The sequence below is a fragment of the Camellia sinensis genome, chromosome 15, assembly GCF_055761805.1.
Source record: "Camellia sinensis isolate YWXY chromosome 15, ASM5576180v1, whole genome shotgun sequence".
NCBI lineage: Eukaryota > Viridiplantae > Streptophyta > Magnoliopsida > Ericales > Theaceae > Camellia > Camellia sinensis.
Window position 1 is genome coordinate 46,298,094 of NC_138975.1, and position 18,604 is coordinate 46,316,697.

General features: G+C 37.8%; 1 protein-coding gene across 1 annotated transcript; it reads left to right on the top strand.

Annotated features, from left to right (window-relative positions):
- The first annotated feature begins 909 nt into the window (after window positions 1-909).
- Window positions 910-2,184, top strand: LOC145812964 (mitogen-activated protein kinase kinase kinase 20-like). Its single transcript, XM_082908219.1, has one exon. The coding sequence runs from the start codon at window positions 910-912 to the stop codon at window positions 2,182-2,184; it is 1,275 nt and encodes a 424-aa protein (XP_082764345.1).
- Window positions 2,185-18,604: the final 16,420 nt, after the last annotated feature.

The window sequence follows — 18,604 nt, forward strand, 5'->3', positions numbered from 1 at the left end:
GACTTACCATGCGGCAAGGAACACGTCACCTCTTCGGACTCACCCCAAAAGACACGTTGGATACTCTCTATTTTGGGTTCAAAGTTGGCTCAAAATAAGCCTATAAAAACCAAAATTTCCAACATTTATTTTGTTAATTTGATCCTTGAAGCTCTATTGTATCAACTTCTTTAATTTTTTATAATCTGTCAATTTAGTCTGATTGATAATATCGATTAAAAATTTGGACAAAATTAAAGACAAAATGGTTCATTTAAAAGGGAATGGACCATTTTTAATTACTTTGAGAATAATGAATTAACTATTTGACTTTAATTTTAATCGAGTTTATTATCCGATAGATTTTTTGGGCAAAGTTGATGGGTAAAATTAATGCAATTAAAACTGTAATAAAAGGAAAATGAAGTACACTAAAAACTTAAATAGTATTGATTTGACACATTGTGACAAATTAAAAATAAAATTAATGCAGCTATAACAAAAGGATGAAATTGACATAAAAGACAAATTAGATGATATAATTTGCGCATATAAAAATGATAATGAAATATTATTCATTATTTTATTTTTGTATAAAAAAATTTCCAGAATAGAATTTTCTAAATTAAATTCGAATGCGGCTGGTTGGATCCGGTATCCAAACTCAAAAATCCAAACCCAAACCCATCGACCCAACAAATACTTTCTTAAACGGTAAGCCACATGGCAGTTGACTTGACTGTCATGTCACTCACTCTCTCCTGTTTACAGACTTAAAAATTATTCCAATTTGGAAACAAAATTCCACATTATCTACCAATTCCCAAAACCCTAAGACCAAATCCTATAAATACCTACATAGTAATAAGAAAAATTCATATCAATTCAATATTCTCTAAACAACACAAACAAGAAGCATTCTTCGTGAAGATGGTATTGATCAAGAGGAAGCATGAGGAGCTTGAGATCAAGAAAAGTGTCTATGGCGATGGAAAACTGTGGTTCAGAGGGCCCATCATCGGAAAATCAAGCAGCGGATCGATTTATTTGGCGACTCTGAAGAAACCCACGTGGAGACTCACCCACTTGCCTATACTTATGGTTATGAAGTCTGCAGAGGTTTCTGATTCTGCTATGCTTCAAAGAGAAGCAATGGTTCTTAACAACTTCCATGCTTGTCCCTACATCTATCGTTGTTTTGGGGAAGAAATCATGACCAGTTATTGCAATCGCATTATTTATAACATTCTCTTGAAGTATGGCTTTGGCGGAACCCTAGCTGATTTGATCAAGAAAAGTGGTGGCACAACATTGCTTGAATCTGATGTTAGGTGCTATACAAGGCATATTATTGAAGGTCTTGATTGTGTTCATAGCTCTGGTTATGTTCACCGTGCTCTAAAGCCTGAGAATATCATAGTTGTTTCAATTAGTACTAGTACTGGGATTGAGTATGTGGCTAAGGTTGGTGATTTTGGGTTGGCAAAGACAGAAAAGCAGATGAGGAAGATGATGACAATGTCAAAATCTTATAAATTGAGAGGAAATATTCGGTGTTTGTCGCCAGAGATGGTGGTTGATAGAGGGCTACAACAAGAGACTCCTGATGATATCTGGGATGTTGGTTGTATTGTGTTTGAGATGTTATTTGGGAAGTCTGTATGGGATGGGAAACAAGATTCAGAAGTTGAGGACATTCTCTCTGACATTGGTAAAGGGCATGGACTACTCAAACTACCCAATGAAAGTGAGGCATCAGAGGAAGCAATGGACTTTTTGAAGTGTTGTTTTGCTGCAAAAGCTATGGATAGATTGACTGCGCAAATGCTCTTGAATCACCCTTTTGTGGCTGGATTGGGTGAAGACAGCGAAGACAATGAAGAAGAATTATCAGTGGAGAATTCTGAGGAGAAGGGTTGGTCGACATCCACAATATCATTGTCAGTTTACAAGGTTGATGATGAACTCAGTTCATCCTACTTTCCAGATGAAAGAGTGTTGAAGGTCAAAAAACTAAAGCTTGATGCAGAGGCAATTAGGGTTTGCTCATCGTTGTCATACAAAGATAGTGTAGTGGAAGATGAAATCAATTCTTCTTGCCTTTCGGATGATTGGAGCAACATGCCATTGGAGGTAGAGGAATTGCAGGACATTTTAGAACCTGGGAGGGTTGATTGGTCATTGTCACTATCAGTTCAGTATTAGAAAGATGAACTGCTTCTTCTTCATCTATTTGTGTAGATAAAATGTTTCTCATAATTAGTGGCTTGGCCCTGTTAGAGTAAAGAGAAATGTAGAGTGAGACAAAAAAATAGATTTGTTAATTGAATTTATCTAGTTACATAAATATACCCCATTGGCATTGAGTAACTATTCTGTAAATTACCTGTTATGAGGTTTTATAATTCAAATTAAAATTAGAGAGAAAATGACAGTATAATTTTCTTCCACATTCTTACCATCTGGTTGTATGAACACACACACATAGCATTATTGCAATTCACTTCTAAATTTGGGATTCCACTATTCATGGGTTATGCACAAAAGTGAAAGTTGGTTGATCGACTCATTGATATCAAGCATAATATGAAGTGAATGTCAAATCGGCGAGTCTTTGGATTACTGTGGCAACCCCTCTCTCCTTTGTCGACAACCTAGTATGCATGGATATTGTGGATTTTTAAATTTTTTTTTCATCAACAAAATAAAACTTTGTTGATGTAGCCAATAGTGTAATACAAAACACTAATATAAACATCAGTAAAGAAAAGTGATAGTGCAAAAGTGCATCATAGCAAAGCCATTCCATTCCAAATAGGTTGGCACGAAAACACTAGCAAATCATATTCAAATGCCACCCAATAAACAAACAATGCTGGAAAGATTTCAACCAAAACCAGAGAAAAACATAATAGAATAGGGAGGAGGAAGAAGAAGAAGAAAAGAGTCCCAAAATTGAACAAGGCAGTGACAACAATTCCAAATCAATACTAACAATAGGCTGCAAAACAAGCCCCCGAGAATTCCACAATAACCCCTCCAGAAACCAAACTGCAAGCTCGTAAATACAAGCAACTACAACAGTCCCACCAACATATTGGCAACACGTGTGCAAATAGCAATAGAAGAAAGATAGGAGAAACCTTTTAGTACTGTCACTATGCCATCTAAACCGAATCAGCCCCTCTATTTTTTAGGTTGAAAATCCCCTCTAAAGAGTTAATGAAGTTATACGGAAAATTTTAAGAAGATGTTAAAGGAAGGAATGGTCATTAGGATCCTCAATCAAATTTTGGTCTGACCTTTGGATGGGAGAAAAAGCTCTATTTGGTTCACTGGAATGAGATGGAATGATCATTCCCTAACAATGTTGAATGATGATTCCATTTGCAATGTACTTTTCATTATATTTTTAATCAACCAAACATGGGAATGAACATTTTGTTGGAATGATGATTCCATTCCGCTTTATCTAGTGAAACAAACAGCACCTGAAAGCTAGGTTTCAGCACTTTCTAATTTCTAATTGCAAGGAATGCATGATTAAGGAGTTGTATAGTTGTTCAGGAGAAAACTTTTTTGTCAAAGAACTGGAGCTTTATGAGTCCTTGTTAAGATTGTTGCAGAATTCTTTAAACAGAAAAGATCGACAGAAGTTATGCATTATGATAAAATGAGAAAAATAGGAAATGTTTACTGTTAAATCCTTCTATGAACACTGTCATTGTCTGTGGAGCATCTTCATTACCTATCTCATCTTCAAAAATCTTGAAAAAGCTGTGCCCATTTTGAATTGAAGTATTCAGCTGGCAAGGTAGCCTACTCGTGATTGTGGCATCTTATTGAAGAGGGGATATGTTTCTTTTCCATCATATGTTTTCAGAATCAGCATATCATGTACTCTTACATTGTGAGTTTGCTTGAAAAGTATGGTCAAAGTGTCCAAATTGGTAAAGTATACAACAATTTTACATTAAATGGATATATCCTCCTTTGGAAATTTCTATGCTTTGTTGCTATGCTGCCATTGTGGAAAGTTCGTAACAATCTGATTTATAATAATAAGGTAGAATAAAATTGTTCTAATTTAGTTGACTTGAGTAGAGGCTCTATGTGAATTTAAGGATTCTTCTGTGAACAATTTTCTTAATAACCTGAATTGGTGCTGTTGGGTATTTAATGGTGATTGAAGTGCTGTTGTGATTAGGAAGTAATTTACTAGGCACTGCTAGATGTTGTGCGGATTTTTTTCCCTCTCTTGAGGACCTGCTTGGAGGCTTATTTTGAGGACGATATCATTATGGATTTGATCATCAGTTGAAAATTTATTGCCTAAATTGTCTGCATGATCAGTATGAATGCAATCCATGAAAGGTTTTCATGTTTTTAGAAGTAACAGAATTTAGAGATTGAGCTGCTCTAGGAAATGTGACTCATTTTTTTCTTTACTGTTGGTGTTTTCAATTCTGTCACTATTGTGGTTTTTTTTTTTTTAAATTCCTATTGCCTTTATTTTATTACTAGCGTATGCCCGTGCCTAAAGGCACGGTACAATTAATGATGAGATTAAAATATAAATCAAAATTAGAGAGGAATGTATTCAAATTAATAAAGCTTAACACATAAATTGCAAGATCAATTCCACCAACAGAAATGATGATCAAGACCTCAATTCCACCAACAAACTTGAAGATATATCACTCTTGGGCCAAACAAAAATTTGGCTATCGTTAGAATTAGAATATAACCCGTGCCTTAAGATATATCACACCTGGACCAAAAAAAAAAAAGTGAAAAAATACCACATAGAAACATACCAAACAGATAAAACTACATAATCATTCTATTTTGGAGAGGTTGTTTTCGAATTGGGTAAAAGAGAGAGTAGTAGAATCTCATATAAGCTCATCATTTAATTTTTTATTTTTTAGACTAACAAAAAAAGAGATTAGTTTTTGGATATAGAAATGGTAAAGACTAAGAAATTGACTACAGAAAATATAACACACACATCTATTCTAGAGAGGTTAATAATGTGGATGGTTATTGTTGTTGTTGCGGCGGCCGCGGTGGTGGAGGTGTGTTGGTGTTGAGGAGAGGACGCGAGGCAGAGGAACACTGCAGAGACCATGATATTGACAGAAGATGGTGAGGAGGATAAGGCCAATTGACAAATTATGAGTTTGGTTATCGTTAACATTTTGCTTTTATCGTCCATGGACATGCTGCACCACAATTCATGAAAGAATGAATGGATATCTTATGCGGTAGAATGGTAATGTCATAGCGATCTGATATGACCAGAGACGAAAGATTAGGAGAGGCTACTTCCATAAAAATTAAAGCATGAATAGGGATTTTCATTACAACGAATACCAAGTCATGATTATAAAATCACTCTAATTTTTCTTATAAAAAATGGTCGCCAAATTTTTTTATATAATAAAATATTCAAATTATAAAACCAGACTCACAATAGATTGGCCATACAAAGGTCCTAATATTTTCTTAAATTCATATTTGAATAAGACTGAAACAACTGTATTTCCTCGTGTATGAGTATGACTACTACCTCTCTTCTAGTTCAAAAGGGAAATAAATGAAAATAATGTTTCCAACAATGATTAAGCAGTTAAAAAGGAGATATTAACTTCCCGGGAACAACTATTATATGACTACTACATTTTTTTAGTCCCGAAATGCTCATATTTGGCAACGAAATTCTTGGGTCGGCAAAGAGTAACCCAAAAAATATGCATGGTCTTTGACAACTAAACTTTCTTTTGTCGGTAAATAATTGTATACAACGATCAAATTAAATTTTTCGTAGCCTAAAATATAAACTATCACTGACTAATTGGTTTTTGGTTGCCTATTACTTAATATTCAGCGACTAATTTTTTTTTAGTCGCCAATAAATAGCATATCTCAACTAAATTAATATAGTAGCTAAACTTCGAACCAACGCCGACTAATATATTTTTTAGTCGCCAAAAATGACACTTTTGGTGACTAAATTTATTTTGGTCGCCAAATTTAGTCGCCAAATGTGTAATTTCTTGTAGTGAAGGAAACACAAACCCATATCGGTTTCTTGAACATATAGAAAAACACAAATGATACAAATGATAGAGAATCAAAATGATTGAGAATCACCTAGAATACCTACAAAACTCCATAGTAAATATTACCACCAAATGATACAAATGCAGATATTAGATGAATAAATGAAAGAGAGAACCAAAGTGTTAACCATAGTCCTTAGAACAACAGCTACTACTCATTCCATAGTAGACTTGTGGGTGTTTCCAAGTCAGGCATTTTGAAACATTTGGCTCAATTCAACCACATTCTAACTCAAATTGGACCAATAGATATTGGCTAAACCAAATGGGTTATGTATAAACTGTACAACAACATGATTCTAATATATTCTAGGTGTTTTGATTTAAGGTTTAGAAAAACAAAAATCAAAATGAGGGCCAAACTGCTGGTGACTTTTGCAACTTGGCAACCTAAAAAGAGTCCCAAAAGAACAACCACTTAAAAAATGCCCCAGTAAAAACATCACACCCAGATCCTCTCCCTAAAATCACACCAAACCTAGATCATAAAACTAAAATTCTTGGGTTCAATACTTACTGCTAAATAATCACAAAAGATTAGACAAAAGAACATAGGCTTATTGAAAGAGATACAATTTCTCCACAAAATAAAACTAAAAATCAAAATTACAGAAAGAGGATATCATAAACTAAAATGGCATGAAGTTGAACCAAACTTGTGTGTTTTAGAACAATCTAAATACCTAAAAATAACCCAAGTCAATTAAGAACAAATCGAACAAATAACCCAAGTCAATTAAGAAAAATACCTAAAAATTGAACAAATCGACAAATAGTCCAACAACCCAATTCAATTAAGATCATCAACACTCTAATAGTTAGTTGCCTTGATGAGTCCAAATCTTTTCATTATCAAAAAGCTACCCATAAGACTTAAAGTAAACACAATCCCAACTTTCAGAGCAACTAAACATAGTAACCAATTATGGGAAATCCAAATTTTAAGGAAACCCAAATTCACTTTCTTTACTATTTCCCACACTTTCTCACCAACCAAACAGGACAGGATTTTTTTGGTACAAACTACTGATTTGTGGGTTGATAAAAATCTGATGCCGTTTGTGGAATACTTGATGGTTAGTTGCCTTAAAAATCTGCTTTATGATGAAAGTTTAAAATATTTATGGGGTGAAAGTTTAAATATTTAAACTGATCTTTTCATTCTCAGAAAGCTAAAAAAAAAATAATTGAGCCCAAATTTCACTTTCTTTACTATTTCCCCCACTTTCTTACTAACCAAACAGGACAGAATTTTTTTGGGTACAAACTACTAATTCATGGGCTGATAAAAATATGGTGAAACTACAGATTTATGGGCTGATTTATGGTGGAATACTTGACATATTTATGGGATGAAAGTTTAAAAATCTGATGAAAGTTCAAATATTTAAACTGATAAAAAAAATCTAAAATCTAAAATCTGATGGAAGTTTAAGTATTCATGGGATGAAAGTGTTCATGGCAGAAACTTTATCAGATAAAATTTTCTGCACGAAGTGCAGCAAGGAAAAAACCCAAGTAAAACTACCAAGTATTCCACAAATGGCATAGAAAACCCAAATAAAACTAACCCAACACATTGAAAATACAATGGAACACAGCCATCATCAAATGCACAACCAATTTCCCCTACTTTCTTTCCAACAAAACAGGACAGAATTTTTTTGGTACAAACTATTGATTTACGGGTTGATAAAAATATGATGAAACTACTAATTTATGGGCCGTTTTATGGTGGAATTTCGATATATTTATGGGATGAAAGTTTAAAAATCTGACAAAAATTTAAATATTTGAACCGATAAAGAAACCTAAAACTAACCCAGCACATTGAAAAAACAATGGAAAGTTTGAAAAATCTAAAATCTAAATCTAAAATCTAAAATCTAATGGAAGTTTAAGTATTCATGGAATGAAAGTATTCATGGCAGAAACTTTTATTCAATTTGGTCTGATTTTGATAAGAAAAATACAACAATAATTTCAAGGTTTTCATAGATATCCATAGAAAGTAAATAAGAGAGACACAGAGAGAGCATACCATTTCTGCTCACAGATTCATATGTTTATAGATTCATATATCTATAAACATTTCTAGGAGAGATAGAGAGAGTAAACTCACAGGGATGTGCCGGAAAGTGCCGAAGCCGGAAAACTTGTTCCCGGGGATGATGTCTCAAGCAAAACAACTTCGAATTTCTGCGGATTTCTGTGAATAAAACCCATCAAATCCATTTTAAATTTTAGAAATCAAAACCCTTCAAAAAATTTCTAGTACAAACTACTGATTTATGGGTTGATAAAAATATGATGAAATTACTGATTTATGGGCCGATTTATGGTGGAATACTCGACATATTTATGGGATGAAAGTTTAAAAATCTAATGAAATTTTAAATATTTGAACTGATAAAGAAACCTAGAAATAGTACACATAAAAAAGTGCCTCAGCTCATCATTTATGCCATAACAGAGGTCAGACACCAACATTTTTGGCCTTCTTGAAATTCCTGTCTTCCTTTGGGCATTTCACACTCTCTTTTAAATCATCTCCTTGTTGAGCATCAAACTTTCTCTTCAATACTCTCTTGCCTTCTTCACTCTCTTCTTCTGCTTCTCTGGCCTCTTCAGCTTCTTCTTCTTTGCTTTAGGCCTTTTCCATTGCACTGTGATATATATCAGTAATTGTGGGTGGTCTGGCCAGATCTCTTGCTCCCTGAAAAAGCAGAGGAATGCATAATTGAGTTCGAAGTCTTGGGATCAAAAGTTTCACTAGAAAAATTAGTCGTTTCTTACACAATCTGAAAAAAAAAAAAAAAAAAAAAAAAAAAAAAAAAAAAAAACACCAAAAATTCTCAAAATTTGAGATTTAGAACTTTATTTGCTTACCTAAAGAGCATTGTCTAGATTTTTAGATAGCTGAGATAGAGAACATGAAACAGAGTCAAACCCTCTAAGCAAAAGCAGCGAGTCCTCTCTCATTCTCTTTGCGCGGTCTGGTTCTCCAGAATTCTACAAACAATTTCCAACAGAACCCATTATTCCATTCTGAAATACGAAAAGAAAATCAAAATCCGAAGAGAAAGAAAGACAAATCTACCATTTGGGTGGGGAAAGTGGGATCGAAAGGCTTGCAATTCTCGAGAATGGTATCGATTCGGCTGCGGAGAGCGCTCCAGAAGCGCTTATCCGATGAAGGGCTAAACATAGGACACGAACTCATGAGGCTCGTCATTGATTCCTTTGATCAAAACATGAAGTGAGTCAATAAAGTACACATTTAGTGCCATAACACACTTCTCATCATTTATTGGAAAAAAAGAAACCTAGAAATATTTCAACATTTAGTGCCTCAGCTAGATAGTACACATAAAGTAACGATTATTGGAAAGAGTTTCCAAAATAGTACACATAAAAATTCATACTACTATTCTTCAAGACTAAAGTAATGATTATTGCAACACCCCTATTAGCTTACACAACGAATGAAAGTAATAGATTATGAACAAAATAGGGCTTCAATGCTTACATATCGACAACAATGAGTTCCTTTAACAGCAGCAGCGCCACAATCTATTATTGTTCAAATGTTTCTATCCAAAAACATTAGCGTTCTCATCACCTATAATACCAAAAACTATATCGAAGTTTAGCAACTTAATCATTCTCGAACCAAAATAGTTTATCAAAAAATACTCATTCTAAATCATCATCCTTCACATGGTTGGCCAAATTTATTTTATTTTTTTCTCTTTAATGATTATTTGGAGATTGTGCCTCATCCAGAACTCAAAGGTTAACTTTTCTCCAATTTTCCTCTTCATTTTTAATGACAAAAGTTGTTAAATATGTTATAATAAACCCAGTTTAAAGATTAGAGCATCTTTTTCCTTAGGCTAAGTTTGATTATTAAGATTAAAGTGGTGGGAAATAAAGGGATTGACCCAAAAAAATAAATATATATATATTGAAACTTTTTATGGGTTTGTTTAACACGTAAGCGGTAAAAGTTATAAAAAAAAATAATTAATTAATTTTCTTGTAAATCTCAAATTAATACGATAACTAAAATTTTAATTTCTTGCAAAACATATAGAAAATATAAAAATAAATAAATTTTTATAATTAAAATTTTAAATCTTTCTTCTTCATCATGTAGAATTTTCATTTTAATCAAAATTTTGCAATAAAATATATAAACACCAACCCCAAACCAAACGATTTTAAATGCATTAATCATATCTCAGGAATTTCATTTTCAAACATGTATCCTGGAATTATCAAAACAGAACAGCGAAAAAATAAAATATTATATACTGTGTGGTTGTATGTGATATAATGACTCCATGCGTGAAATAGTCTATATAATACCACTAATATGGAAAAACCCATTTTATAAATCAAAAATTAACACCCATTTCTCATTAAAGAATCAAACATTTCATTACTCTGTGTGTGTGTTGAGTCAGTACCTTTGAGACCAAAAATAGTAGGAAGTGTCTAGTTCATCCTCCTCAGTCACAACATTTAAAAAAGGAAAAAGAAAAAGAAAAAAAAAATGTCACTAAGATTACTTGCCTCCAATTCTTAACTAATGTTTGATTCTTTGCCTTTCATAAACTCTCTCAGTAAGTCATCAATGAGTACGTCTTAGAGCATAACTGAGATACAAATAAGAGCATACCTGAGATAGATTAGTTATTAAAATGGGTATACTTAGAGCATCCTTATTAAGATAGATTAGTTAAAATGGGTATACTCTCTTTGCCAATTGCTGTTTGATTTGAAAATGGGTATGTCTTAGAGCATCCTTATTAAGAGTATACCCATATTCAATTGCCGCCTTAGAGCAGATAAGAGCAGAACCAATGTACCAAGACAGATAAAAGCAGATAAGAGTATACCCATTTTCAAATCAAACCACAAGCATACAAACTTATACATAATGAATTGAAGTACTAACCACAAAGAACAGACACAGCAGAGAGAGAGAGAGAGAGGAAGAAATTGCGATGCCCAAAAGAAAATTATCTGAACCAAAGCATCACCTACTGTTTTCAATGGAGGTTCAGATGATGCTTTGATGATGACAAACAAAAACATTAATTTAAACCATTATAGACATACCCATTTTCAAATCAAACAACAATTGGCTCACCGAGAGAGGTACCGAAGGGGGTTTGAAGTAGAGAGAGAAAGAGAAGATGACGGCGTCGAACAGAGAAAGAATCTGTGGTGGTGGTAAAGTTGGTCGTGGAATAGAGGAGCCAACTCGGTGACCCAGTTCTCAATCGGAACCCTATCTTGCGAGCTGAGAACACTGAGAGAGAAGGGGAGAGAGGGGGAGAGAGTTCTCAATCTGAAACCCTACCTTGGGCGCAGCGAGCACTGAGAGAGAAGGGAGGAGAGGGGGGAGGCAGAAAAGAGGGAATGGGGGAGGAGACGTGGGTAGTGGGAGAGGGAGAGAGCACATAGGGTTTGGGCGGGAATAAATCATCATCCGAACCATTGATGTTTATCAAAATTGATCTCAGCCTTTGAATCTAAATGTATCTCACATACATTTTATACATTTTCAAAAACCTTCCTCCCTTATTATATAGATGTTTTTGGTGGTTCTTCTATCAGCTAGCTAACTGTTAACCTAACCAAACCAAACCAAACCAAGCCTTAAGTCCTATCAAATGGGGTCGGCTATATGAATCCTTCTTCTCTACGCAGCCCTATCAAAGGCCATTTTGTTAGTCAAATTAAGTAGATTCATATCTCTATTTACAACGCTAACCAATGTTAATTTAGGCCTACCCCGTCCCCTAACACTTCCATCTACCGTTACCGCATCGCATCTCTCCATTACTGCCTCTGTTGATCTCCGATGAATATGACCAAACCATCTCAATCAATTCTCTCTCAACTTATCTTCTATCGGTGCTACTCCTACCCATTCCCGAATACACTCATTCCTAATTCCATCTTCTCTAGTCTTGCCACACATCCACCTTAGCATTCTCATTTCAGCCACACTCATCTTATCTACATGTTGTTTCTTGGTTGCCCAACACTTCATCCCATACAACATCTGTAACGCCCTCAAAATAAACCCATTATATATATATCATTGACATGCATTATTTAATGAAAACATTTTATTAAATTGTTCATCAGAGTATTACTAAATAAAAGCATCACATGTAACATCGAATAAAATGCCCTACAGGCTTACATCTTTCCAAGCCAACACTTGGATACAAAAATATGAGTTCTAACTCAATACAAGAAAAGCCCTAAGCTTGAATGTTTACATGTATTAATAAATAAAGACAATTAACTAAAGATAGTCTTCTTCAAAATCCAGAAGCCAAACCCTCCCAAGCTAAGTCCTTGGAGGTAGCTTATCACCTGAACCTGAAAATGATATTCCCATAAAGGGTGAGCCACAGCCCAGTAGAAATATACTAAACCACATATAAGCAATGAATAAAGCAATAGCATTCAACAGATGGTTAACCAAGATAATCAATTACTTCATTTTACAGTCTCCTGACACTATGGTCTAAGATACGTTTTACTTTCCAATTTTATCAACATGGCTCAGAACCTGGCCAAACTTACAACAGTGAATTACATATATCATATTCACATCCTTCCAATATCAATAAACAAATGAGACTCAAGCTCAAATCAAAACACTTCATACTTCCAGATTGATACACATTTTAGTGCTGTATCAATAAAACACTTCTATATAAATAAGCACACATAAAAGTGATGCTAATGGAGTCCATCCCCTATCTCCTCCCAAACAAAATCCGGTTTAGAGGTCCATCCCCTATCTTCCCCTAAACCGTGGAGTACATCCCCTATCTCCTCCCACACAAAACAATGTATGCAAATGCAATGCTCAATCAATACACGTATTTTCTGTATCAATGCAATTGTCAACATTAATGACTTAATCAATGTGATTAGTTTCAGTTATTCCTAATCCACATGCAATGTCTACAACAATCACGACTATCCTCCACCGATAGCCCAAAACAGTTATTTCTAAACTGAAAATAACTATGTCAACAATTCAATAAACAAATGATTCAAATTATCCAACTACGCCATTTAATCAATGAATTCCCCAATTTCATGAATTAATTATACAAATTAATTTAATAGTACAACTAGGGTTTTTCCCAAAAATTTACCAAAGTATCCCCAACATATCAAAATACCAAAACTTAGAACAAAACCTATAAAATGGAGTAGGAAATCCCTACCTCGAAGAAATAACCCCAAAAGAGAAGATGGAGATGAATGCCCCAAACTCCAAAGTGCTCCAAACTACCAACAATTCAGATTAAATGGAAGCCCTCGACCCACTCTATCTTTTTAATGAAGGATCTAGGGTAGAAACACACCCTAAGTGGATCAAATCTAAGAGAGAAGGTGAGTAGGGAGAGAGAAAATTCGAACCTAGGGTTTAGAACCAAAAAGAATAAGAAAAAGACTGATCAAATCCCGCTGCTGTGAATATATACTGGACAAGCTCGCTCGAGCGAAGACTTGGTCGCTCGAGCGACCAGACACAGAGAAACAACGCTCGAGCCAAGGAAGCCTTGCTCGAGCCAACAACTCAAAAGCTCGCTCAAGCGAAAGAAAGCTCGATCGAGCGAAGAACTCAAACCCTCAGGTCTGCAACAAGACACACGCTCGAGCAAAGGAACCATTGCTCGAGCGAAGAACGAACTAACTCGCTCGAGCGAAGAAAATCTTGCTCGAGCCAAGAATGCAAAGCTACAGGTCCAAACCAGACGCAAACTCTCGCTCGAGCTACCAAACCCTGGCTCGAGCGAAGAACCAAAAACAACAGCTCGCTCGAGCGACAAACTCCTCGCTCGAGCGAAGATCTAAAATTCTGGACAGCAACACTTGATTCCTAAACCCAGCCAACCTGAAACAAACCTGCCCAACACATCCTATAATTCCAAATGAGAAAATAAGGGATAACAACAACCATCATACAATGACAGAATCTACGGAACCTATGTCCGGACACAATAGTCAAATGGGAAAAGACCGGGGTCGCTATAACCTCCCCCCCTTCAAAGAATTTCGTCCCCGAAATTAAGCATAAATTTTTGAAAACAGTTTTTTTTTTTTATTAGACAGTTCATTAGTAAACATCTTGACCCAAAACTGGTCATTTCATCTCTTTATCAAGAGGCATCACACAATATACAAAATAACATGTATTTCAGCCTGTATCATTATTATGCTTTCTTTCTTTCAATGTTGACAATTCTCATATCATATTCAATCGCATGATATATATAACCCATTCAACAATGTAATCAACATATGCAATATTACACTAAACTTCTATAATGAAGCAAGTTTCAAGATACACCCATTTACCAAAACATACTCAATGTTTTACAACTTAAGACATGTGTAAGGCTCTTAAGTTCAACAATATTACAAAATTTAAATACAAGATTACAAATCAATAAACATGTCCGGGTATTTTTCGCGAACTTCCAACTCACGTTCCCAAGTGGCTTCCTCCACTCCGTGATGTTTCCACAAAACTTTGACCAAAGGGATGGTTTTGCCTCGCAAAACTTGGTCCCGCCTATCCAAGACTCGAACCGGTCTCTCCTCATACGATACATCCTCATCAACCACTAAATCATTCCAATCCAACACATGTGATGGATCCGGCTCATACTTCCGAAGCATACTCACATGGAACACATCATGTACTCCGGACAACTGTGGTGGCAAAGCTAAACGATAGGCAGCCTCGCCAATCCTCTCAAGGATCTCAAACGGACCAATGAACCGAGGGGACAACTTCTCGCTCTTCCCAAATCTCATCAAACCCCGTCTAGGTGATATCTTCAGAAAGACATGATCACCCACCTCAAATACCAAAGGTCTCCTCCTACGGTCAGCATAAGATTTCTGACGACTCTGTGCTGTAACCAGCCTCTTACGGATAAGCTCAACCTTCTCCGTCGTTTCCCTCACCAACTCCGGACCCAACAGAGGTGTATCACCCACCTCAGCCCAACAAACAGGAGATCTACACGGTCGGCCATACAAGGCCTCAAATGGTGCCATACTGATACTAGCCTGGAAACTGTTGTTGTAGGCAAACTCCACCAACGGCAAGTGCCTCTCCCACGATCCACTAAAGTCTAGAACACAACCCCGAAGCATATCCTCAAGGATCTGAATAGTACGCTCGGACTGCCCATCAGTCTGAGGATGGTAAGCCGTGCTAAAGGTCAACTTAGTGCCCAAGGCACTCTGCAAACTCTGCCACAACCTGGCGGTAAAACGAGGATCTCTATCTGAGACGATCATCACTGGGACCCCGTGCAACCTCACTATGTCCCGAATGTACAAGTCGGTAAGATGATCTACCGAATCTCTCACGCGCATAGGAATGAAGTGCACCGACTTAGTCAACCGGTCTACAACCACCCAAATAGCATCACTACCCCGCTGAGTCCTCGGAAGACCCACAACGAAGTCCATAGTGACGTGCTCCCACTTCCACTCGGCAATAGGCAAGGGTTGCAACAAACCTGCTGGTCTCTGATGTTCGGCCTTCACTTGCTGGCAAGTAAGGCACTTAGATACAAAAGCTGCCACATCTCTCTTCATGCCCCGCCACCAAAACTGGCGACCCAAATCCTGATACATCTTAGTGCCTCCCGGATGCACTGCAAGGCGTGAATGATGGAACTCTCGGAGTACCTCCTCTCGGCAAGACTCCGGCACAAACAGACGGTCTCGGTATCTCACACTCTGGTCGGAATACACCGTCAAACCCTTCTCTACCTTCCCACCGGAAATCTTCTCACGGAGAGATTCTACCTCAAGGTCACCTCTCTGAGCCTCTAACACTCGAGTCACAAGTGTAGGCTGTGCAACAACAGAAAATAAGGCCGCAGCCTCAACGGATTCGCCCAGAAGTAAGTCAAACTCCCCAAGTGCACCCAACATTTCCCATTCTCGGATGGCTATACTAGCTATGACACCAACAGGTTTTCTGCTAAGAGCATCAGCCACCACATTGGCCTTTCCCAGATGATAATGCAACTCAAAGTCATAATCCTCTATGAACTCCATCCACCTCCTCTGCCTCAAGTTCAAATCTTTCTGTGTAAACAAATATTTCAGACTCTTATGATCCGAGAATACATCGAATTTCTCACCATAAAGGTAATGCCTCCAAATCTTCAAGGCAAATATCACAGCTGCTAACTCTAGATCATGCGTAGGGTAATTCTGCTCGTGAATTTTCAACTGACGTGAGCCATAGGCAACTACTTTCCCTTCTTGCATCAACACACAACCCAAACCCTCTCGTGAGGCATCACAATAAACCGCATAACCCAACCCTCTCTCCGGAATAATCAACACCGGAGCGGTGGTCAATCTAACTTTCAGCTCTTGGAACGACTTTTCACAAGTCTCACTCCACACAAACTTGACTCCCTTCCGAGTCAGCCTAGTCAACGGTGACGCTAATCTGGAGAAATCTTTCACAAACCGACGGTAATACCCAGCTAATCCCAGAAAACTGCGAATCTCAAATATACTCTTAGGCTGTGCCCAATCCTGCACTGCCTCTACCTTGGATGTATCAACAGACACTCCTTCCCCAGATACCACGTGGCCTAAGAATTTGACTTTCCTCAGCCAGAACTCACACTTCCCAAACTTGGCATAAAGCCTATGGGCTCTAAGTAACTCAAGCACCACCCTCAAGTGTGCCTCGTGCTCTTCCTCAGAAGGCGAATAGATAAGGATGTCGTCCACAAAAACAACTACAAACCGATCCAAGAATTCCCGGAAGATCCGATTCATCAAGTCCATAAAGACTGCCGGTGCATTGGTGAGCCCGAATGGCATTACCAGAAACTCATAATGGCCATACCGCGTACGGAATGCCGTCTTCGGAATATCCGCTTCCCTGACCCTCAACTGGTGGTAACCCGATCTCAAGTCTATCTTAGAGAAACAACGGGAACCCTTTAACTGGTCAAACAGGTCATCTATACGGGGCATAGGGTACTTATTCTTGACCGTGGCCCGATTCAACTTCCGGTAATCTATACAGAGTCTCAAAGCACCACCTTTCTTTTTAACAAAGAGGGCCGGTGCCCCCCCACGGCGAAACACTAGGACGTATAAAGCCCTTATCTAGCAACTCCTGGAGCTGAATCTTCAACTCAACTAACTCGGCTGGGGCAAAACAATAATGTGACATAGAAATCGGCGCCGTGCCAGGCACTAGGTCAATAGAGAATTCAATCTCCCAGTGCGGTGGCAAACCAACAAGATCCTCGGGAAAGACATCCGAGTACTCACAAACCACCCTTGGCAACACAATCTGAGTCTCATCATCCTCACTAATCGAAAGGTTAGCAAGTAGACCACTAAGCTCACTCCGTCCTCGTGGAATGTATCCCGGTGGCAACACATTACCAACCCGGTCCCCCAGAAAATGAAAATACTCTCCGCTCACGGTACAACAAGTGACCCTCTGGCGGTAGCAATCAATAACTGCCCGGTATGACGATAACCAGTCCATACCCAAAATAACATCGAAACCCCTCATAGGCATAACTACAAAGGAAAATGGGATTCTATGATAATCAACCTCAATATCACAACCCCTAACACCTTGTTTCAAAATCAATTCACCCCCAAGAGGTGACACTACACATATAGGAGATGCTAACTGTGCTAACTCCAACTCCAAAACAGATGCAAATACAGCAGACACAAAGGAATGAGATGCACCCGTATCAATCAAAACATTAGCAACCGAGTTGCAAAACAAAAAGGTACCACTCACAACTGATGGTGCTGCACAAGATCCTGCGCGGTAACAGCATACACGCGCCCAGACGACCTCTGATCAACCTGCTCAACTCTAGGTGCATAAGATTGCTGCACTGACTGGGACGATGAAGCCCCCTGATTGGCCCTCGAGGCCTGACCCGACTGAGCTGGCTGCTGCCCCTGAATCGGCCTCAAACCGGATGCACCAGGTGTGCCACCCAACTGCGGGCAATACCTCTTCATATGCCCTGGCTGACCACACTGATAACACGAGAGTGGCTGGCCTCTACCCTGACTCTGGCTCTGAGATCGAGCCGAAGATGATGCTGCTCTCTGAACTCCTCCCCTCTGAGGACAAACTGGAGACTTGTGGCCCAGCTGGCCACACTTAAAGCAGGTAATGTCTCCCTGACTGCCTTTCCCCGAACTAGCACTCGGTACAGGAAAAGTCGATCTAGAAAAGCTACCCTGAGACTGCTGGGGATTAAAACCCTTCTGTCTCCTACCATCACTCTGACCATCCTGACTCCTCTTGGAGCCCTTCTGTCCTTCCTCCTCCTCCTGCATCATGATCTCCATATGGGCTGCTGCATCAACCATACGCCCATAATCTCGAATCATAGTACCCCCAACTCTCAGCTTGAGGC